At 35.4% G+C, this 24,668-nt stretch overlaps 1 protein-coding gene across 4 annotated transcripts in view; it reads left to right on the top strand.

Annotated features, from left to right (window-relative positions):
- Positions 1 to 1,942: 1,942 nt before the first annotated feature.
- Positions 1,943 to 24,668, top strand: part of LOC136036058 (uncharacterized) — a 159,797-nt gene continuing 137,071 nt past the window's right edge. For all 4 annotated transcript variants that reach the window (XM_065718016.1, XM_065718014.1, XM_065718012.1 and 1 more), the window contains exons 1-2: positions 1,943 to 2,037; positions 14,901 to 15,023. In XM_065718016.1, coding sequence (XP_065574088.1) covers positions 14,984 to 15,023 — 40 coding nt within the window. In that variant the 5' untranslated portion in view covers positions 1,943 to 2,037; positions 14,901 to 14,983. The remainder of the gene's footprint in view (positions 2,038 to 14,900; positions 15,024 to 24,668) is intronic.

Raw genomic sequence — 24,668 nt, 5'->3', positions numbered from 1 at the left:
TTAAGCCCCCCCCCCCCACAATTTCTCTCTCCTGTTAGAAATCGACGAGAAGGCCATGGTTTCCCTGACAAAAATTTTCCATTTCTCTGACATTAAGAAGCTTAAGATATTTCAGGCTCGTGTTAAAAAGTAATAGCGCTCGAACATGCACTATTCTTTTTTATAATTTAAAAAAGAGAGTATTAAGTATTATCTGCTGAGCTTTGGGGATAAAATAAACGCGCTTTCTATAGAGATATAGAAAAAGATAATTCTATGAAGACATTCTAAAACGATTCTAAAAAAAACGTAAAATTGATATTTAATCCCTCTTGATTTCTGGGAGTATTTCTGGTCTACCCTGTTATTATGAACGTAAAGAAACTTCGCAACAATAAATCGTAGCATTTTTGTACCTTATATTTTTCATTTACTTTTGTGTCTTATTGATAAATTGAATTCTTATTTCCCCCCCCCTCCATCGTCCCAAAATTAATACTACTGCTCTCCACCGGGGGTGCAGTATTTTGTTACTGTGTTGTACAAAGTTTAGCAGGTCGTCCATGGTTGGGATGAAAGGATGTCGTTCTGAGTTCTTTATTTAACATTAAAATCCATAAACAAAAAATTGCTTTAAGACAATCTTCCCCATAAGGCTCCATGGCCGGGAAAGAACAGGGGAGAAAAAAAAATACCAACAACAAAAAAATATGGGAAATTCCTGGGAGGGTGTAAAGAAGGAGGCTTTGAGTAGAGTGGGATGGAGTTGGAGTGTCCTTAACTGTGATGACCTCAGGCGGTTTGATGCTGCGGTGATTGTTAGTAGTAAAAGAAATTCTAGGTAAAATACATTTAACCCCTCATTCCAGCATTTTCCCGAAATGGTGCTCTTCCAGGGAAGCTATTTCCAAGAATAGAGCTCCTTATTCCTAGTGCTATAAAGTGCTATAATATGCTCTTTTAACCTTCTCACTTAGGGTAGAAATGAGATTTGGGGCTTGAAAACAAAATACTAGACTCCCTTTTGTGTTCTAGGTTGGGAATGGACCCAAGAATTTAACTCTGATTCAGTCAAATTTGAAAAAAAGACCAGGAATATTTGAAGTAGTGAATTTGTAAGAACGGGGAAAACCGTAAAAATCTTGATGTTGTTGGCGGTATAGGCCCAAATACCTTTCATATTCCAATGTGTCCCCGTGTTCCCAAAAGTTACTGATATACGGCAAAGTGTCTCCTATTTTTGGGAGGTCAGTGTTCTGGTGAAGAAGACATAGATGTAGGAACTAAAAAAACCTGGTACTTCGGTTTCTCCAGAATGCACTCGAAAAGTGAAGTTAGGTTAATCCTAATATATACAAAACAATAATGAAAATATAATATTTCAGTTATAAAATTATGGGAACTACAATAAAGAATTATGGAAAGCAGGCCGCCCAGAATGCATTATATTAAATGTCTAACCTGACCATCTCTATATATAAAATATATAATCAAAATATACCTACATTGTACTTCATTTCACAAAAGAAAAGATAATTATAGCTGACTGCGAGAGGAGAAACCGGTTTACTCAGATACAACAAAAGACACTTCTCGAGTGTGTTCTCGATAATGTATAAGTATCAAAAAACCTTTACAAACCTTAGACCCATCCCTGAAATTTTCATTCGTGCAGCAAAACTTAGCAAGGTTGTGAAAAGTCGTTCTTCTTTGCTTTTATTATTGTTAGGTCACTAACTTCCTAGTCTAGGCACCGCCTCTTTTCATGACGATACATTCGTCCAGAGTGGTTTGCAATTAACCTTGTTTGGATGTTTTTTAAGTTTGTCTAATTACGCATTTCAGAATACGGAGGATATTCAAAAGATCACTCAGGTGACCTTACACAGATCTGACCTTTGTAAAAAGTTGGGAGGAGCGCTTTATGCTACCCGTAATGCATCTGTTTCAAATTATGTATTCAGTAAAATTTAGTCTCGTTTTTGTTGTTGTAGATACAATATAAAGCCTAAGGATTTATATATCTATCAGTGCTTTATGTTGCAAGCGTACTTCAAGGTGAGAAAATATGCTCTGTTCAACCTTTCAAAAGGCATTAACTGCACAATAAGGGGCTATTGAGAAGGAAACAATTCTTACATTATAATCTACAGAATAACTGTAGCTAACGCATTTTGACTGCATCATCACTATACTTTACCCCAACTCTCTATCAAGTAAATATATAGCCCAAATTATATATTTGTCATTTCATTATGTCACCTGTCACCTGTCACTCTTGTTTTTTCGATTCTTGCTTTGTCGCAATTGATTCATTCTACGGGTACACTGGTTGAAACAAGAGACTCATTGGCAGAATGCACGGGAATATAAATTTAGAATGTGTATTTGCACATTAGGGGGGATTGGCAGTAAAGTAGGTAAATGTTTACTTTCGTTTCAAGTGCTCTAAAGTGCGTATTACTGCATATAGTAAGATTATGATGATCGTATATTGTTTCTTTGTCATTATTAGATAGGCGCATCCATATCTGGTTGACCCTCCTCCTCCGTGGGGCAAAATAAAAAGTCGTAAAGTGGGCGTGCTTACAGGTAACATTAGCTATAGAGCGAAGCCTATTAGTCCATGAGCCCCGCGGGGCGAGGTCTGTATTGTATATTTATTCAACAAAGAGTGATAAAACTAAGAAAATTATTAAATATACGCTTCGCTCTAGAGGTAATGTTATTTATAAGCGAGCCCACTTTACGCATTTCTAGTCTCATGGGAGGGGTATTTTAGAAACCAAAAAAATATATTTTATATTCAAAACTAACTGTCGATGAAAACTAAGGGCAAAAAAGAATACAAGGCGGAGAGGAACGATCTTGGGTGCCCGTTTGTAGGGCATTTACCACCTTAGATTTTGTTGCCCCTCCTGGATTTTGAAAAGTACATTTCTGTGTATCCTCATTTAAAAAAGGGAAAAAAATCAAGTAAACTTTCCGATTAACTCACTAATGAGATAGCTAAGAAATACATATACCTTTAGAATCAGAATTTCAGGAGGGGGAGGGGTACGTAGTAGCCCCTCCCCCTGAACAAGATTCTAGACTCAAGTGGTTTATTGCTGTGAAGAGTTTGTTGTCACAAGATTTCAGCAGGGATTTTGTTCCGGAGAGACAGGACTTAAGAATAGGGTATTTTAAGACCTCCATGTTTGAGAACCAGATTATGAGCCTCGTGTGTGTTTTTAGTCTTCTCAGGGAATACGACAGCCCTTCTTCTCGGAGGAATGCGCATGTGTCTCAATGAGTCTTTTTAATTGCTGTTTCCCTGTCTTTTTTTGCTGATTTTGTACCTTTCGTAGCTTTTTTCTCCTTATCAATGGCAATATTGGAAAATTCCAGTTTACTTATATTTTATTGTATAACTTGACGACCTTTGCTAAGATACCCCATACCCATTTTTGTGTGAATGTAACAGGTTTTCCAAGTATAACCAGTGGGAAAAGTCGGATGTTGTCATATTTTAACGCAAGTATTCTGTAATCAGACTGGTTACATTTTGTTGACATAGTGTTAAAGATTATGTGTTAAAATTTCCTTAATAGATGATAGGGATAGGAGGGGGGGATTTGAAACCACTTGAGGAAATTTAAATAATTTTCCACCAAATTTTTCATAGAATTTCCGTTCTTGTTATAGTGAATTCGCCCCACACCCAAATGTGTACCCCAAAACTACTTTTCTTAACTTACCAGTTGAAGGTAACAGATCCTACGGCAGCCATGATGTGCCAATTTTTTAGGTTAAACAGTTCAATCCGCTGTTGATCTACCATTTGAAGGAATCGACAAGTCACTTTGCTGGGGTCTCCCTCCCCCTAAGGCAAGTTGTTCCACATGAAAATGTAGTGTAGAGTCTCATTATACTTTCTTATTTATAATCTGGTAACCAGTTAATGGAGGCAGAGAAGGGGGGGATATACAGAGCTTGTGAGAACCATGTTTGCGCTTCAATTTTGTCCTGCGAACAAGGTTTTAGTTAAATTTAGGAACATATATATATATATATATATATATATATATATATATATATATATATATATATATATATATATGGATTTGTTGAAGATTACCATGAAAACCCTAAAAATGCGGCATAAAAAAGTTCTATTTTTGGCTAATTTTTAACACCTCTTTAGCCTTTCCAAAATCCTGCGATTCTTGCCGAAACTCTGACTGTGACCACCCCTACAACGGCTACAAAACAGTACGTATTCGTCACAGTGTTAAACCATCTGAGGTTAGGCAAACTGGGAAAGGCTTTTTTTACCCCCCTCCCCCTACTTCTTAGAATAAAATAGCTGTTGACACAGAGTATTCCCCCTTACTTTCATCTTATTTTAATTCCTCCCCGTGAAAAAATTCCGTGACCCTCACCACAACAAGTGGCGCCAACTCACGGAAGTTGGGGTGAGGGCAAAAATGCATTTTTCAAAATTTAGAGGAGTAGCGAATAAATCATACGAGACTAAATACGTCTGCAAGAAAGCATAATTCATTAACTTTATAGTTTTTATGATGGTAGTGTAGACATTACGCTCCTCAAGTAATCTAGAAGAAAACTTTAATCCATGGCTTGCCGACAGATGGAATTTTAGCACATTTTCTCTGAAGGAATGTTTTATATCAGGTTTGACTTATGTTACTTTTCTTCAGTCCCAATAAATAGCTTGGAGATAGGCTACAGGGAAGAAGATCGTAATCTATATCATAGTCTGCTCTAGAATTATAAATTCGCTTTCACATATGCTTCCTTTGGCACATAATTTGGATCTTGTCTGCTGTAAATGTTGTAATCACGTGATGTATCCTAATGGACATCTGCAAAATATGATTTCTACTATATATTGCAGAGTGGATATTCCCTGACGAAGAAAAGATCCGTGTCTTATTCCCGAATTTTTTAGCTGTTTCTCGTTTTTCACCAAAAGAAAATTAGAATCTCTCCAAAAATTTCCCAAAATTAACGTTTGTAAATGCATGAACATTAACACAAAATAGATATTGTTAATGTTCATCAACTTTAATTTTCAGGGTGATTTTGGATTTGCAATGTTATTTTGGGGAAATTCGGGAGTAAAAGGCACCAATTGGGGGGGGGGGGGGTTATAACCTCCTAGGATTTAAAATGCATTATATCTGGTATTTTTACTGAAAAAGAAAAAGAAACAAAAAAAACATAATTTCTTCCCTAGTTTTTGAAGGAGACCTTTTTTGGTGTCTTCATAAAAACTGAAAAAAAAAATTGCCCTCTCCCGTGCATTTTCATGAATTAGGATCCCCAAAATTGGGATCTTTGTATCACTGGAAAGAATAAAAGGAATTCTGGCTGGACGTGTTGAAGAGATACGGCAGTCGCTAAACCAAAAATGGAAATACCTAGGTATTTTGGAGTAAATTAAATAAAAATAGCATGAGACTTTTGAACCTTAACAAAACTGGAGGTTTCACCTTGGCTCATTATTGTGTCGAAGAATTAACTTACCCTTTCCTTAAAAGCTATCTAGTATAATCTCAGAAGTGAAAAATCTCCTTTCAAGGGAATGCTGTAGGCTACTTAGTGATTTAGACCAGCAGTTGAAAATCTTTTTTTTGGAGCTGGTGTTTTCGAAAAATAAAGATTTTTTTTACTTCTTGATGGAAAATAAAATATGTACTCCATTAGAACCTGGAGACATACCAATCAAAGATGAAGGATGCACGAAGGCAGGTCTTGACCCCCCCCCCGAAATTCTGAATATTATTGAATTTCTGGGTACTTCCTGTTTAAATTATCAAATAAAGCTAGCCTGTTTCAGGGATAATTATTTTTTAGGCTACTTGAGAAAATTGGAAAAAATTTAATTCTAGAAAATTTCTTTCTCACTTGAGAAAAGATATTTTGGGTGTCTTGAACCCAGATTTTTTTATTTATTAAAAGCACACAAAATAGTTAACTAATGTTTTCGTGAGTTCCAACATACGATAAAATAAATATCGGTGCACATTGTGCACAATATTATATGGTACCGATGGAGACTCATACTCAGATTCGTTCAGCAGTGATTTCAAAAAACGAGATGCTACTAATATTCTAAGAGAACGATTAAACAAAAAATGTGGTGTTTCTGAAATTTCTTTTTTGCTTATAAGATACGACAAACAAAGATTTTAACACTAAAAGATCTGAACCGTCGGGGCTTTGAAATATAGAGGAAGATTTATTAAACGTTTTCGAGAGGAATTTTCTACGGATTGTTTTAGGTACCCGTTTGACTTACCGTATGCCAATAACAAGCTATAAGAAAAACGGTTCTAGGTGTTTACCCACCCCCAGTAAATATTCCCTAGAGTTTATCCCTGGGGGGGGGGGGGTAAACGCTGGTCACCAAGAAAATGTGGTTCTATCCCACATTATAGGAATATATCAAATAAAGGTCGAGATAACTAAATCACATTCTACGGATGAAGGAAGACAGATTACTAAGGATAGTTCTTTTTGGCCATCTATTTGGACTTTGACAGAATGCATTGGGCTTGTATAACTTGGGCTATATATTTGCACATTAGGGGGATGAGAGTTAGGTTGGGGGAGTTGTCCAATTAATTTATCACAACCCTCCCCCCTATTGAGCAAAATTGTATAGTCAAATTATATTATTATATAAACTAAAGATTATATGAAAGTTATATTCCATTAGAATTAACCTAACTTCACTTCTCGAGTGTGTACTGGCTATTACACAAGTGCCAGGTTTTCAATTAAACAATTAAATAAATAATAGGTTGGAATGAAGGGGAGTACATGTAGCCGGATTAGCCAAAGGTGGCATGGTGCCACCATGTAGTGAATCGATTTCCAAGTCTCATGCCAAAACTCACAGATATTGACTCCCAGTGGCGCAAGCTGCCATATGCTTTTAGTGACTCTGAAAAGATATATATGAGCAAAATTACTACAGACTTGATGTGGAGAAAAATACGCGAAATGAGAAACTTTACCGACGAAAGAGTTTTTCCAGGTCTGGCAGAACTCGCCGAGAGGGTGCTCTCCCTACCGCATTCGAACACAGACTCAGAAATTTTTTTTTCTTAGATCAGTGATGCCAAGACAAAAAAGCGGAATAGGTAGAAGAAAGATAGTATTGAAGCCGTGCTGGTCAAAAAATCGTGACTAAGAACAAAAGATACAGTTTGCTACAAATATGTCCCTACAGACAATCAGATCAAGCTCCACACTTCCAGGAACCTTTACGTAGCCACCCCAACCCCTGGTCAAGAAGTCGGATCCGAAAGCGAAGATGAAGAAGATCATTGAATACGAACCGCATTTTTCCTTCTTTTTAATGTATCTGTAGTAAAATTTTGATGATGATGTAAGACACTATGTTTTTCAAATGCCGCCAACCGCTTCGAGAAGAAAAACGACTTACGAAAAAAGACGAAAAACGTAAACCAAATTGTGAACCAAGATTCTTCCCATGGACATAAATAAAAGCCTTTTTACTTATTTTCTATGCTATTTTACCTTTTTCTTTGCCTCCTTTGTTTATACCCCGCCTTTGATCCCTTAGCGGGCTAAAAATAAATTATTAGGCTATTATTATCAGATTATATTCTATTCAGAACCTTTAAGATAAGACAGAAATCGACTTGTCTTAAATGATCATCTTTTTAGTGAAACCTGGGAAAATATAGAAGCGTAGAATAAATCTGTCCAAAAAAGCATAATTCTGGGCTCAAAGAAGCATAATCCTCTCCGTCCGATCTGACAACACTGCATGGTGGTGCAACGAGTCTTAGTAGTAGCACTGGTGTTAGTGGAAACCGTAGTAGTTGTAGTTTAGTTTATTCAGTTTTGTCACTGATTAAGTTTGACACGAGAAAGTAAGAACGGAACATTGAATTTACTGTTATATACAATGCTTATATTATTTTTGTCGAGTTGGACAGAATTTAACCCAACAATATCAGAAGTATCGCTGTCGGCAATAAAACTTGAATTGATGCCTGAAATGTATAGCAATGACAATATTTTTACAAATATTGATCGCTTCAGTCTGTCCGTTAAACAGATAATTTTTATTGTCAAAACAAACAATCCTAGCTAGGCTTGCCATCCCTGACAAGTTTATTATTATGAATTTCAGTATCGCAGGTCTAATTGTATTCTTGATAAAGTTATGACCGTAAAGGTAGAAGATGAATAGAATCTTGACAGGCACGTACTCATATTCTTTTGGGAGTGTTGGTCAATTATAGAAATACAGGTATTTATGTATTATATAATACACAATCGAGAACTTGTATCGCGAACATGAGACAATACTCGGTTTTCACTGTGTCTACTAGACAATAAGCTTCGGCTCGATGGGAAACTGCATTATAGCTATATTTTAATTAAATATATAGTTGGTATTTTGATTAGGTTGGGTTAGTTTAGGTTGCGTATTTAATATAATGCGCTAATGCCGTTCCATAATTCTTTGTTGTAGTTTTCATAATATTGTTACTAAAGTATTGTATTTTCATCATATTTTGTTTTATTTTCATTAGCATTCACCAAACTTCGCTTCTTGAGTGTGTATTATATAATACATAAGTATCGAAATACAAGATTTACTGATGATTTGTAAAGAAAAGAAATTCAACAAAATTTAATATGTTGATTAGGACCTGGTCCTGAGCTTCCCCTGGTTCCTGGTCCCTAATTCTGGTCCCTGGTTAGGACCTGGTCCCTGGTTTCCCTGGCAAGGTTTCAAAAACGGTCAGAAATTAAATGAAAAAAATCCAACTGAAAGTAAGGAGCATTACTAAAACTTAAAACGAACAGAAATCATTCCTTATTTGAGGGAGGATCAACCTTTCATTGACACTAAATGGATAGTCATGATCTAAACTCTTCACATTTTCCATGAAAAAGACCATATTCAAAGGGCTGCTCTGAAGATTAGGGATGGATTCTATATAGTACTAATTTAAAAGAACAAAATTTTTCCGAGGGAAGTAAGAGCGAAGTTAAAACTTAAAGCGAACAAAAGTGATTACCTCACAGCCTATCTAACATGTACTAACAAAAAGTAATGCAAATAAATCAACTGGTGACCCTATGCTTGTAAGATAACAGAAAACTAGCGGTCTACTGAAAACACAAAACAATATAGGAGTTTTGGTACGGTAAAAGTAAACCTTTTAAGAATATATTTAACAGTATAAAGGTAAGGTAAAGGATACGGCATTCGACTTTACAGTCCCTACCGGCGGTGCTGATCTCCGTTTCTTGGCCCTTCAGCCAGGAAGTGCAATGGGGGGCTGGGGACCAACCATCCTGTGCTTTCGCACACCCTTCCTGTTTACCTTCCCCAGATTTCTCCAGGTACCCATTTAAAGCTGGGTCTACTCTGGCTAAGCTTACAGAGTCACGCCACTGACTCCCGTCCCAAACTGAATAATTGGGTACACTGGGATTCAAACCTGCGTCCTTTCAGACAAAAGATCCCAAACTCAGCGCACCAACCGACTCGGCTAGGACGTCCTTTAACAGTATAAAAGTAAAACAATTTTAGATTATTGCTTTATTTATTTATTTTTTCGTTTAATTTGGCATGACTTCTGCACAATGGGCTCAGTTCAACGATTGACTGTTGTTTTGGATCTGAAAAGGACGTTTCATGATTTTCTTGTAGACAAGTTCGAAGTGAAGGAATCTTGTTAGTATTAAGACTACAGAATCTCCTTAAAATTTGTATCACAAATTGAAATTCTCCGTAAATTTCCTGAGTTCATATTACGGTTACGAAAAACTAAGCAAAGAGAAAACGGGTTTTAATTTCGACAAAGTAGTGAACCAAAAATAAACAGAACTATATTTTAACAAAAAATAAAAATATTTCTAATATTTCGGCCCCACGTCCGGGAGCCTTTCTCAACGGAAAAAAATTACAAACGACAAAAAAGAAGAATTTTTTTTTAAACATAACAAGGAAAAACACGACGACTAAACACAGGAAAAAAAAAATAAAAATAAAAACATTATAAACAAAACTTCCAGCACTGATGGTAATAACTTAAGATAAAACAAAATCAAATGTTTATAATGAAGCCATGGGTTCCTTTCCTCTGCTACAATCAGTGTATAAATGTGAATCTGTTAAGAGTGAAAATTATATTTACTCGAACAAAACAAAAGAAGTTCACCAAATCCCAGGTCCACCACCCCCTAAAGAAGTATGAAACAAATTTATGAATTATAGATTGAATAGATTTTTTCATTTGCTAATTTAGCTGCAGTCTGTTGACTTCTAACGGCATTGACCTTACTAAAGTCAAAAGTGACCTCTCCCTAATAAAAGGCCACTCTACTCAGAAATGAATGGAAATTTCAAAACAGATCATTTTTTGTGTAGGTATGATAAATATTATTATAAACTAAGTTTGTTTTCATTGCAAAATTTTTAGGAAGAATTATCTGAATTCTTCTACAGAACTGATTTCATTTGTCTTTCTTCCTCTTTGGATGCACAACCTTAAGTATGGAGAGGATATTACGGTCGAATTGTCAAGTAAAGAATTTGAATAAGTAAGTATAACAATAAGTAATCCTTCTTTTAATATACATCTTTGAGTGGTTGCAGAACCACATGCCTACACTTCTCCAACCACTAAGTGGCAATTTACCGCTTAGTCAGGGGTGTAATTTGCTATGAGACAGAGGGGACAACTTCCCCTCCCAGACCTCAGTTTTTCTACAGACCGCAGTTTTCACCTTTAGCCCTTCCCATCTGAAATTTAGTTTCTCCAAAACTGTTGTTAAAACTAAGATAAGCCTCCACTATTCAATCATAAACTGAAACAGATCAGTTTTCTTTAGTGCATCTTTACCTTTTTTATTTGACTCCAACTTTGACCACCCCCATATGATTTTGACAAAACTACGCCATTCGTTGGAGTATGGATTTAGTAATCTCAGAATTTCGTTGCAAACCAATGAACTGGATAACCTCTGTTCCCTTTTGAATCAAAATGCTTGATCAAATACCTTTCTGGGACATGCTTTAAAAAATGAGTGCATCACAATTACAAAAACAGTGAAATTATCTGAAAATGAATGTCTAGAGGGGAGAAAACCACGATTGAAAAAAAACCTAGGAGGAAAAACCTTACGTACGGTAGAATTGATAAACATCATATTATGAGCCATTAAACGTTAATCATAAAACTTCTGGTAGCCCACTAGCCCTAGCTTTTCCACTTGAGACATGACACCAAAAGTGCCGTTTTAGTGCCATTTGGAAATTGACGATGGTTGAATTCCTACGATGGACGTAGATATGAAACATCTTTTATATTAGCTACTAAAAATCTGTCTAGATACCTGCAATACCAGTACGCCAATATCGATACGCGTGGTATCAATGCATCTGATACCGATACAATGTGTAGCCCTTTCCCCAGGGACTATAGAGGGTCACATCATCACCAAAACCAAAGATATTTGACCTTTGAACTATGCTGAACAAAATGGCTATCTCAAAATTGTGATTGGATGACTTTGGGGGGAGAGGGTGCTTAGGTAGGGGGGCTGGTTGCCCTCCAATTTTTTGGTCACTTAAAAAGGTCACTAGCAAATTTAATTTCCGTTCGAATGAACTATTACACATCTCTCTATGATGTTCTGCTCACCCCAAGCCTCTGTAGTCTATATTTATTTAATAAACCTCGTTTGAGGTTTTTTTGATCACTCTTTGTTGAATAAATATAGAATAAAGACCTCGCCCCACTGCCCGCAGGGCTCATGGACTAATACGCTTCGCTCTATAGGTAATGTTATCTGTAAGCAAGCCCACTTTACGCATTTTTAGTCTCGTTGGAGGGGGATTTTAGAAACCTAAAAAATAGATGCGCTTCTCTAATAATGACAAAGAAACAATATGTGATCATCAGAATCTTGCTATATGCAGTAATACGAACTTTAGAGCACTTGGAACGAAAGTAAATATTTACCAAAACCTTTTTCAAAGAGCTGCTCTAAAAACTAGGGAGGGATCATAACCTTCTTATGCCCTCCTTGATAATATTCCCAAATTCTAAGAGAGAAGGGTGGCCTTAGATACGACAACCAGTATTCAAGACACTTCCTTTCACTTTGACTCGATTAGGAACAAACGGAAAAGCCCTGTAAACGACCTCAAGAATTTGGTTAGATAAATGATTTGTTAGCCACATAGGGTATTCTTATTTTAGAAATATTACCGCTGTTTTATATCCTCCCTGCCTCAAAGGTAATTAGACTAACGCTTTGAGATGGTTGTTGAACCTATACGGACTTCATGTACGGTTATAGAACCCGGTAAGTTAAAATTTTGAGATGCGAAACAGGGCGTGGCAACCCAGCCTCTGTTTGGTTTTGAGATTGATTCTTTCAACTTCTTTTGCTAGAGATATCCGGTCGCTTTTCCAAGGTCAACAAACTGGTTTTTTCCGCTAAGGTTAGCCTGAGAATTTTTTTCTGTCATAACTGTATTTGTTTTTTGACTTCTTTGATAAACACTTTTTTATTGAAGCGCGGTTTAATTTGCAAATCAAACAGTTCGTTACCACGAACTGTAGTTAGGAGCGACCCGGCTCAATAGTAACCGAAACTCTAAAAAATGGAATTTTGATACCAATAGCTACATCAAAAGAATCGCATTTCAATGTTGATTTTAAATCAAGTTTCAAGTGAAATCAAGTTGATTTCATCAAGTTTAATCTTACCCATCAAAAGTTACGAGCCTGAGAAAATTTGCTTTATTTTAGAAAATAGGGGGAAACAATCCCTAAAAGTCATAGAATCTTAACGAAAATCACACCATCAGATTCAGCGTATCGGAGAACCCTTTTGTTGAAGCTTCAAGCTCCTATCTACAAAGATGTGGAATTTTGTTTTTTTTGCCAGAAGGCAGATCACGGATGCGTGTTTATTTGTTCCTATATTTTGTTTTTTTGTTTTTTTTCTCAGGGGTGATCCTATCGACCCAGTGGTCCGAGAATCTTGTGAGAGGAATCATTCTAACGGAAATGAAAAGTTCTAATGCCCTTTTTAAGTGACCAAAAAATTGGAGGGCACGTAGGCCCCCTCCCACGCTAATTATTTTCCCAAAGTCACCGGATCAAAATTCTGAGATAGTCATTTTATTCAGCGTAGTCAAAAAACCTTATAACTATGTTTTTGGGGACGACTTACTCCCCCGCAGTCCCCGTGGCAGGGGCCACAAGTCACAAACTTTGACCAGTGCTTACATATAGTAATGGTTATTGGGAAGTATACAGACGTTTTCAGGGGGATTTTTTTGGTTTGGGGGAGGGGTTGACAAGAGGGGGATATGTTGGGGGAGCTTCCCATCTTGTTTTGTTGCATTTCATTGGGATTAAGGGGATTTAATACCATAAAGAGTCAGTCTATCGCGTCCATTGTAAACTTTTTTGGTTTGTGCGGCCAAACTATTAAGAATTGATTGGGCGATCTTCCCTTACCTTTTAGAGCTTGGATAAGCGATCCGAATAAACGGCAAAACCTAAAAGCTGATATCTACTTTCCCTGAAATCTTAGAAAAACCCTTGTAATTTTCCTTAGTTCCCGAAAGCATTTGGAATGCAAAAAAAAAAAAAAAAAAGCCAGCTCGTAATTGTAAGGGTTTTGATTAACGATTGCCGTACAAAAATGTGAAGTGCTATTGTTCAGTATACATTCCTGAGGCTTTGAGTTAAAAAGTTTAACTTTAGTATAAAGAGCGGGGGTTTGAACAGAGGGGGATCAAGGGGTTCGGTTTTAGGGGAAAGTGTTCCCCTCAGAAGGTCCAAAATTTCACTAATTACCGTCAGAGGGGCAAAAAATACCGATGGGGAAGCCAAATTTTATCGGTATCCCCCCAAAAATAATTCTCTGTCCGCCTCAAGGTTTGAAGAGTCCTCATTGTAAATAGGATAGTTGTATTTGTGTAGTATATTTGTATTTATTGGATAATAGTTTTAAGCATCATGGCGGAAGGATGTAAACGAATTTGATTGGCGGTAGCATGCAGAGATTGTAAAAAAATGAACTAGGGGAAAATATTTGAAAAACTAAAGATCGATATAATTTGGGAGGATAGGACCCAAAGGTCAACATCCCCTCGTACGCATCTGAGGTCTTTTTTTAATAGTGTTATTTAGCATTTTCTATTGAGAAAAGTGTTTTTTTTTTTACACCCTTAACCTCACTTTAACCTTTTTCTAGCCTTAACCATACCTTAACCTTAAAGCTTTTCTTAACCTTACAGCAGTCCTGAAACGGACTTATAAGGTATTTACCTAATACCTTACAGAAAACCTAATACCTAATAGCTAACATAATACCTAACATAAGCCTAATACCTAATACCTAACATAATATGTAACATAAACCTTACAGCAGTCCTGAAACGACAGTTAGGAGGGGTAAAATTATGTTTCGTATGTTTTAAAACATTCTTTTTTCTTTTTTATTTATAAACTTAAATTCTCAGTCCTGATAGATAGATCTATGTATTTCAAAAGGCCAGGGGCCGTATACCCAAAAAATGTGTACAAAACATGAAAATCACTAACTAAACAAATTACAAACAAATGAATGCAAAATTACAAAGCGAATAGCACCTCGTCTAGAAACTAGATTAATTGTCTAATGAAAGTGCAGATTATGTCCAAAAGGAAGGTTCTTTGTCCAAGTGATTTAGTGGGACCTTTTGGAAGTTGGCAGTAGGTATCTTTTTGAAATATCGTGCAACATTAGTGTTTTCTACAATTGAAGCTACTGAAATAAATTTTATAGGATTATTATTCTGTTTTATATTGTTTTAATACATTTTTTCTTTATTTATCAAATTTAATTTTCAGGCCTGATATGACAGTGTTATAGATTCTGGCCAAAAAGAAGACTCTTTCTACAAGTGATTCAGTGAGACTTTTCGGCAATTACAATGAAGGTGACAAGTGGTATTTTTGTCTACTATTGTGCAGGTAAGATTTATACGGTTTTTAATTGCGGTTTTAACTCTCGCTTTTTAAAACCACCTGGCTAGCACCATAGACGCCTTAATTGTAAAAAAATTGTTTTGAAAGATAAAAGCCACTATTTGTTTACTTCTAATTTACGTGCATTTATGGTGGTTAAAAATAAACTCGTGAAAATAGAAGAGGGATTACGTTTATCAGCCCAGCTGTTCTCAAGATGACTTTATTTAGTCCTTTTGAATTGACAACCATTTTTTTTGTATTAGCAGAATGTTGTGTTTTAGCTGTTCTAATCATGTGAATTATTTAGGATCAGAAAAAATGCACCCCTCTTAACCCCTGATTATAATTCTAGTTCTCAGAGAATTTATTTTATCCCCCTTAACACCCTCTTTTCTTAATGAGTGTTTTGGACCATTGTCTAGTCTCCATCCCATCAGAACCACTGAGTAGATATTAGTAAAACATAATAAAAGCACAATTACGATACTTGCCAACAGCAAACTAAGCCTTTAATAGGATTTGATACCATAAAAATCATTTTGTGAGCCTCAACGTTGGCTGACCGTCTCAAAGACAAAGGGTGCAATTACGAGTTTTTTCGGGGGACTAGCTATGATAAAAAGCCATTGAAAATTTTTGGTTTGTACATGAAATTGGATTGAAAAGAGTGAAATTGTGTCGGCAATGTTTTCAATCAGAGTTGTTTTGCACCACAGGGAACTCACAAAGCTGCAAAATTGATCAAATCAAATTTCCTTTGAGCTAATTTTTGGTGTCTTCCTACCAGGTAGGCTGGATAACTTCTAGGAATTGTCCAATCGTGACTCCAAAATGAAAATTCTGCTCCGTTTCGTCGAAAAAATAGAATTAACAGTTTTTAATAATATAAGTTTGATTAAAGCTAAATATCTCTATCTCCGGCGCAAAACAGGAGAAGATAAATGTTTTTCTAAGATTCCTGGGAAAGTAGGTGTCGGCTTTTAGTTACTATCGTTTATTCGGGTCTATTATCCAAGCTCTACAAGTTACAACAAGACTTTCCTCTCAAATATAAATAGTTTAACCCCCAAAAAAGAAAAAAAAAGATGATAATGAACCTTGAACCTATAAAGATTATATGTACATTGAAAGATCATATATATATATATATATATATATATATATATATATATATATATATATATATATATATATATATATGAACTACACACTGCTGCTTTCACTTATGTGAATATGTTGACTTCTGCAACAGCTTATATTGTCAAAAACTAAAATACACTTTTAAGATTCCTAAGATATTATGTGCTTTACGCTCTACAGACCACCCCACCCCCACTGAAAAAGGAACTGGTCCCCCTCCATCAAATTCCTGAGTACATCCCTATTAGTCTTGAACTCAAATAGCACTCTGTTCTCGAGTTCACGGTCCTTTTAATTTATGGTGGTTTAGGCCAAGGAAGACTAGACAGTTTTTAAGGGGTGGTGCTCAGCCTGCTACTGCTAATTATATTAAACTACGATAAATTTGCCGTATGGTTCAAGTAACTCCTTAATTTTCTTTGAGTTTGTCATAACTAAGATGACAAGCATAGTGTAAATTAGCTAGACTGATGTATATGCAGTGAAAATTTGCTGACACGAAACAAATTCATTGTTGAATGTGTACTCTGATTGTGTTCATATGGCTGATGATAATGTCTTTAAGAGTGGGCTGTTGGGAGCGATTGCTCCTCCCAAATAAAATATCTGTTCTTCATATATTAATGAATGAATGAGGTTTATAACCTGTTTAAAAAAACAGATAAGAAACGCAAAATAAATATAAATGAATGTTCAAGTAGGGATAAATCCTTTTATTAGACTGTGATAATTAAAAAAAATAAAAAAATACTTGACATTTTGGTCACATGTGCAGTGACCGTCATCAGCAGAAGTACTGCTAGTGACGCTAGCCGTATTTCCGCTGATGACAGTCGCTGCACATGTGACCGAAATATCCAGTATTTTTAACTGTCTGTCATCACTGAGTCACTGAGGCATCACTGTCTAATAAAAGGATTTATCACTATTTGAACTTTTCTTTATCGTCAAGGAGAGGCAATGTGGTCCTCGAAGTAACCTCTGTCATATATATATATATATATATATATATATATATATATATATATATATATATATATATATATATATATATATATATATGTATATATATATATATAAATATATATATATGTATATATATATATATATATATATATATATATGTATATATATATATATATATATATATATATATATATATATATATATATATATATATATATATATATATATATATATATATATATATATAGAATAAATAAATAAAGAAAAGAGGAAAAAATATGAAAAAATAAAACGCAGTACACCCAATAAAAAGAAATAGTCTACAAACCAACTGAAACAGGCCAACTGAATAAATTAAACTTTACCAGCCATCTATGTATGGCCCCAACAAGTCTGATCCTGCTGGATTTCAAGAATTTTGAGATTGCCAGGTCTTTGTGGCTCATTCGTGACTTCCAAATCCGCCAGGGAATCTATCATGATTCCAAGCATGTAGATGCTGTATTCTGGGATTGTTCATGGCTATTTGACTTGCACATGAGACCCTAACGCTTTTCCAAACCATTTGTCTTCCGTTTCGTCCTCTATGCCTTTACAGTTTGGAGACAGAAGAACTACGTTTTTATGAAGCCATCTCGTAACTGCTAACTTTTTTTGATTGCGTAGACTTAATAGAAGTTCCTTTTCCCCCTTTTCCATTTCAGCTTTGCTTAAAAGTCATGGGATAGTCCTGGGGTTCCCAAACGACTTTTCATTATAGCTCCCGTCGTAGTTATCTTTCTTTCACCCGGCCGGGCCAGGAGCTTGACAGAAGAAGCATCTGAAAAAATATATGCATTGGTCATATGTTGCCTGCTTACAATTCATGTTCTCTTAAATCATCTGCCAATGAGCGCCTCACTGGTAGGATTGGAAGTCAAGAATTAGTTCCCAGCAGCTGACAAGCACAATGTTACTGAGGTCCAACAGGATTGTACTTTTGTTAGCCAGATTCGACATAATTTGATGGGTATTGTTGTTCACCAATGTAACAAATTTCAAATTTCACCAGATTGTGAAAAATTTGTCACGAATCATCTTTTCTGATATAGCTTCCACCTAAATTTCCCAGATAAGTACATGCATATACGGGGATGCTTGAGCCTCCTCTTTAGAGTGACAAGCCCAACAAAAAGTGGTCTGTCACAACAGGAAATGGGCCAACGGGACAGCTTTTAAAAGAAATTAAACCCTGAATCACAATAAAATTTAACTAACATGAAAATCCAGCTCATTCTAAAGAAATCGGTTTTAACTATGTCGCTTTTCAGATTGGAACCGAATGTCTACAAACGTAGACAAGGAGGTTTTTTGAGCATCCGCTAGAGCCAAGTGATCAAATTAACTGCTGTTCAAATTATTTAAGTACTATCCACTGTCGAAAGATCACATGTTAGTTTCCTCATATCTTATTCTTAACACTTTCTTTTTACCTCCCTTTTTTCGTAACTTCTCAAGTTTTCGTCTCCTAATTTGTGCTTTTTAAATTGGTAAAATAGTCACTAGAAATTTCATAAAGGTTCTAAAGAACATGACGTTTTACGGCTGACATTTCAGGCCCAGAGAAAAATGTAACTTGTCAAAATGGCATATCTTTTACATAACAAATACTTAATATACACATGAAAAGACAGAGAGACAAGTTCTAATGAGGGCATATTTCTATGTAACCTGAGCCGAAACAATAAGTTTAAATATTAATATCTAGTTTAAGTAATAGAGTTTTGGTGAACTGAAATTGGAATAATTCATAACTAAATTTAACAGATGTAGACTGTTCAGCTGAATTTGCAGCATGGGGCAAAATCTTGGTGGCCTTGATGCGCTTCTGCCCCAAGACTGAATTGTAACGTTTTCTCCGGAGAAAGCGCGAATGACAAAAATAGGCTCGAGATAGGCTCAATAATGTGGGCATATCAAAACCAGCAATGAGTCTTCTTTTTCATTTTATCCGCTACGGATACAATACGAGGCGTGGTTGTTAGAATATAATGCTTATGATATATCAATGTATATCACTATGCTATTACATATGGGACCGTGATACAATTTGATATGCCAAAATCTGCTCGCTAGAGTCCTTTGAACAGACCTCGTCCTCTTTCATGTCACAATTTGGCCATCAGGCGACAATCAGTTTAATTTTTGAGACCACACTAGCTAATCATGATAAAACGAAAAAATTAGAAGCTAAATAAAAGAGAAACGAGGTTAATAATAGCCAGTGAAAAATCGTAGAGAATTGTGCAAATATTTCGGTCGAAATATTGTCCAAGGGCCGTCTTCAGCACAACACCAGAATATATATACATATATATATATATATATATATATATATATATATATATATATATATATATATATATATATATATATATATATATATATATATATATATATATATATATATGAACTATATAAGCTTACATTAAAATGCGAAAACTAAAACTAAAATGTTTTTAAATCTGTCCATGTAACCAGGGTGGAAACAATAAGTTTAAATATTAAAATATCAAGATTAAGTAATAGAATTTTGGTGAACTGAAGTTGGAGTTACAATAATTCAGAATTAAATTTAACGGATATAGACAATTCTGCTGAATTTGCAGCATGGGGCAGAATTTTGGCGGCCATCATGCGCTTCTCTCACAACCCTAAATTGTGACGTTTTCCCTGGAGATAGCGCGAATGACCAAAATCGGCTCGAGATTTATTGTAGAGATTTTCTTGGTAATTTCAAAAATTGTACCTTAGCCGAATGCTCCGTATATTTTTTAAAATAAATAAATTGGATTAAATTTTCCTGGCTAAAAAAAGAGGAAACATTAAAATTATGGGTCATATTTTAAAACTATCATCATTGAAAATAGCGCGCCTAAGATCCTCATTAGAAACTTTTCACACTCTTATTTATAAAATGAGAGTTCAAAGTTTTCTGTATTTTTCCATTATTTTGTTAAATTAAACCCCCCCCCACCCTTGATGATTAATCATGTTGAAATGTTTGTCCGAAAAAATTTTGCGTCGGCTTAATCCATTCAGGGGCGGGTCTAGAGCAAATTCTTGGAGGGTCCAATACGACAAGAGCACCAATAAGCAAAATCTTGGTGGGGGGGACGATATGACAAGGGCGCCAATAATTGACAAAATTGACAAATTTATTTAAAAGAAGAATGAACAACAGAAATGAGGGAACCAGAAAAAATCTCTGGCCCCCCTGGATCCACCAGCAAATCCATTTGACATTTTAAGGGTAAAAAGTGTTTTAGGCGTGTGATATCCTTTTCCTTTGTCTCACTAATAATAGTTGAAAAAGTGCAACGTAAGACTCGAAGCATTATTCTATTTATTAGCTTTTAAAAGTTAATCATTCTGCTGTGAAAAAGTTTAAGCTGTGAAATTAATTTAAGCACTAAATCAGCCTCTACATTCCCAGATTAATCTTTGAAGGCGAACTTCATAGCAATCATTCAATTGTTGCAATTACTGGGTTAGTTGGTCACCATATGATCAAAACTGATGAGATCAAGTATGGGTTAGATCCATGCATCGATTAACTTGTTTCGTGCGTATGACATAATAGCTTTCAATTTGAATATAGTTGATAATTTGACAACTATTGAACAGCTGATAAAAATAGCTTTTAATTCTATTTGGAAAATCCAATAAAAAAAGGCAGATAAGTGTTGGTACCCATACTCAAGGTCCTTGTACCATCTAAAGTAAATGCTAAAGTTCAGCCTGACTACTATAAAGCTAAGAATGAGTCCCAAGCTACAATAAACCAAATTTTGCTTTTAGAAATAAACAACAGTTAGAAAAGCAAATGCGCTAAGAAGCGATACTCCCTCCACACTCGATAATGTTGCTTTTACGATTTTCCATATTTTCCCATAATTCACATAATTCGCCGGGTTCTGGTGTTACAAAAACTCCCTATCTCTCGCAATGAATTCCAACGTGTATCCGTGGAGGAGCCAGTTTTTGAGTAATTCCACAGTAGTTACAACGTTTTACTGCGTCCAAAGAACCTTTTTGAAAAGTTATACCGTCCGAGGGTTTTCCCACTCCATTCAGTTTGAAAATAATCAAGAAAAGTCCATATGAGAAAAGTCACAATAAAAATTAAAACAGCCCAATATGAGAAAAGCCTAAAGCAAAATGAAAACAGCCCAAAATAAAAAATTGCTAAATTTTAATGCTTTTTGCCTGGGCAGGGCTAGTCACAAAGGGCTTCAGAGTTGAAAAATTTATGTTTTTTACTTTTCCGTCCTTGTAAACAGTGAAAATATTTTTCTTCTGACTGCTGAATATCTTAAATATGTACGGTTATCAGATTGAGGTTTAGCATTTAGAAAAAGTAACTTACATAAAAATGATGGTTAAAATACGTTTTTAAGATATATTTGGTACCTTTTTAAAGTGCTTTTTAAGATGTTTTCTAACCCATTTTTTTCAAATAGCTATTAACTTTGAATTTGTATATCCCGAATCAGGCGATACAAATGGTTTTTCTTTTAACTAATGAAACTGAAAAATTGAAAGCCAGAAAAGCTTATTTTAACGAATGGGAAAGGCTGGTTAAAAGATTCGAACTTTCAATTTCAATTGATTTATTTTATTTGACCCAGAATCGCGGCATTCAATGCATGCTGTTTGTTGACAGAAAAAATTTAACAAAAAAAAAAAAAAAATGCACAGATAATAAATACAGCCTCTAGTCTGTATACCATCGCGTTTAGATTTTATCAAAATATATTTTTCTTTATAAATAAAGAATGTTGGCCCTTGGTTTTTGTTCCTCATGTCCTAAATTTTAAGAAAAGCGAACAAACTTTGACCATGTAGATTTAGTAGATTAGATACAATTCATATAAAAAACAAAAGCTAAGAGCTCATATGACACTTGTGAGGGGGTCGAAAGAGCCAAGAGACAATAACTCATATGGTATGAGCTCTAGCAAAATTTTAAGAATCAATAGATTGTTTTAAAAGAAAAATCAAACGCTTAATGCCGGTCGGGATTTAAAATAACGGCTCTGAGTCACGAAGTCCTTCTAAATATCAAAATTCATTAAGATCCGATCACCCAGTCGTAAGTTAAAATACCTCATTTTTTGAGGTATTAGGTATTTGAGGTGAGTATTAAAATACCTGGCAGAGACTGGCTGAAGGCCGAATCACCTCCCGGGCTGGCTGCAGGCGTAGGGAGAATTTTTTTTAAATACAATGAAAATACATTGAAAATCATACAACAATAACTCTCCCTTGCGTACGTACATACTAAGCCTAATGCTTTAAAAAATGTCTTCCCATCTCCCACCTAGTATTATTGGATTTAAAAGAGTTTTTCCAGATCTTTATTTTGCCTTAATTGTGCACAATCAACTCGATCTGAAATACGATGGTGCCCATGGGGATAGTACCCTCACACCACCCTCACGTCCATAGACTTTGTCTGATATAGCTAACATGGCGTTTTTTCTACTGTAACTTTGTAGTTTTCAAATTAAAGAAAGAATCGCCATGACTTTCGCTCTTGGAACTAAACTGCTTTCCACAGAGTTTGTATAGACACTCATATGGAAAATATCTTTAACATAATATATAGGCACCCCCTTGAAGGTATGTGCTTTAGATAGCCAAATTAGATACAAGTCTAAACGTCAGTTTGAAGTGTAGCTTTGTGGGAAACACGTGGGTTATCGAATATTTTAAATGTAAATTTTGATGTATAAAAAATTGGATTTTTATATTACTTAAAGGATAAATGAACAGGTAAGACATATATAATTCGAAACTACTTACATAAGAACCGTCATCTTGTGATCGCTTGTTCATTTTGAAGTTTTGTTTCAAAACTAATAGTAATTCCCTACTATCAAGCTGTTTACATACAAAAATATCATGTGAATTATGAACCAGTTTTCAAAATTCATTACACTCGCTTCTATTAAGTAGTATGACCTGAATATAGAAACTATAAGCTTGGTTGAATATTGACATATATGTAGTTATCGTCCCTGTTTGAGAAATAGTAACCGCTTTTGCTAATGAGGTATTCACGGGTCGTTTTATCCCACCACTACTTATAGGTTTAGAGTGTTCAGACTACTTTTTATTTTGTTTTGAGGCAACAAATATGAATAAACACCTAAAACGCTTTAGGAATATAATAGTCCTTTTGAGGCACTGGTAGCCCTTCGGTTAAAAAAAAAATCAGTCCTTGGAATGTGAGCAACATATGCTTGAATTTGAAATGCAAATCTCCTATTTTTTGTAAGTAGCATTAAGCATTAGCTTACATGTGCCCAGCACTAGTGCTAGCTGAAGGAATTTAGCTACACATCAGTAGAAAAGGGGACTGAAGAGCACGGTTAATCGGGAATGAATCTTTAGCCCTAATAAGGGCACTAGAACTTTCAATTTCTGGTTGAATGAGCCTCCTCCCATGTTTGGCAACCATCCATTGTATCCATTGAGTTTTTTTCAGTTCGTTTTAGAGCAAATCCTATGAATCAACCTACATAAATTGTATTTTGAATGATTTTTAAATGTTACATAAATGAACTCAAGCTGGATGGCTCTTAATTTTTAAATAATTAATTCTTTTTAAATAGAAAGTCACGCATAAGATTGGAAACCAGCCTTCCTTTGTTATAATAGGGATACATCTTTCGGTTTTTATATGTTTGCTAGTAACAACCATAAAGATTGTTTTCAATTCATTGGGAGTTTCCCCGTTCAAAACTCGCGTTATAAGAAATGCCATGTGGGCTAATGGATGTTTTTGGTTAAAAGACCAACGGAGCACGGGGAAGGGGATGGGGGAGAGAAGAGAAATCAGTCAAAATATATCTGATCATTTAAGTGTGCTGTTTAAATATCGTTGAAATCGAGCCGTCGTCAACCACTGTTGCTAGCAGAGGGAGTTGCAAGGCCGTATTCAGGTAAGGGGCTGGGGGGTTTTGACCCCCCCCCCCCAAAAAAAAATGCTTGCGCGATTCCTAAAACATATTAAAAATGCATAAAAACCCATTTTCAATTAGTTTTAAAAAAATTTCTGTTACTAAACCACCCACCCACCCCCCACTGCCCCCAAAAATACAGCCCCCCCTCCAACAAAAATCCTGGATTTTGTCCTTGGGAGTTGCTTTGTCTGACTTATCTAAAAAAGAAGTATATCAATGACTGGTGTTTCATAAATACTTCATTAGTAATGTTTAAAATCACACACCACTTCCACCTTGTACAAACATTTTCATTTGAAGAGTCACTTATTAGGTTTGGTGTTCAGAGGCGCCAGTGGGGAAATGATTGCACCCCGCTGTATTTTTAAACCGTCCTTTCCATGTCTTCTTTGAAAAATTCCTCTCCACCTCCTACACTTTCTTGAATTGGCGTCACTTTTGGTGTTACCACTTCTATGAGTGGTAAAACTTTTATATCATTGTTGTATAGTTGTTCGTAATGTTAGCTATTTGATAGATGGAATCAGCTATG

The sequence above is a fragment of the Artemia franciscana genome, chromosome 15, assembly GCF_032884065.1.
Source record: "Artemia franciscana chromosome 15, ASM3288406v1, whole genome shotgun sequence".
Classification (NCBI taxonomy): domain Eukaryota; kingdom Metazoa; phylum Arthropoda; class Branchiopoda; order Anostraca; family Artemiidae; genus Artemia; species Artemia franciscana.
This window is presented reverse-complemented; position numbering and strand designations above follow the sequence as displayed.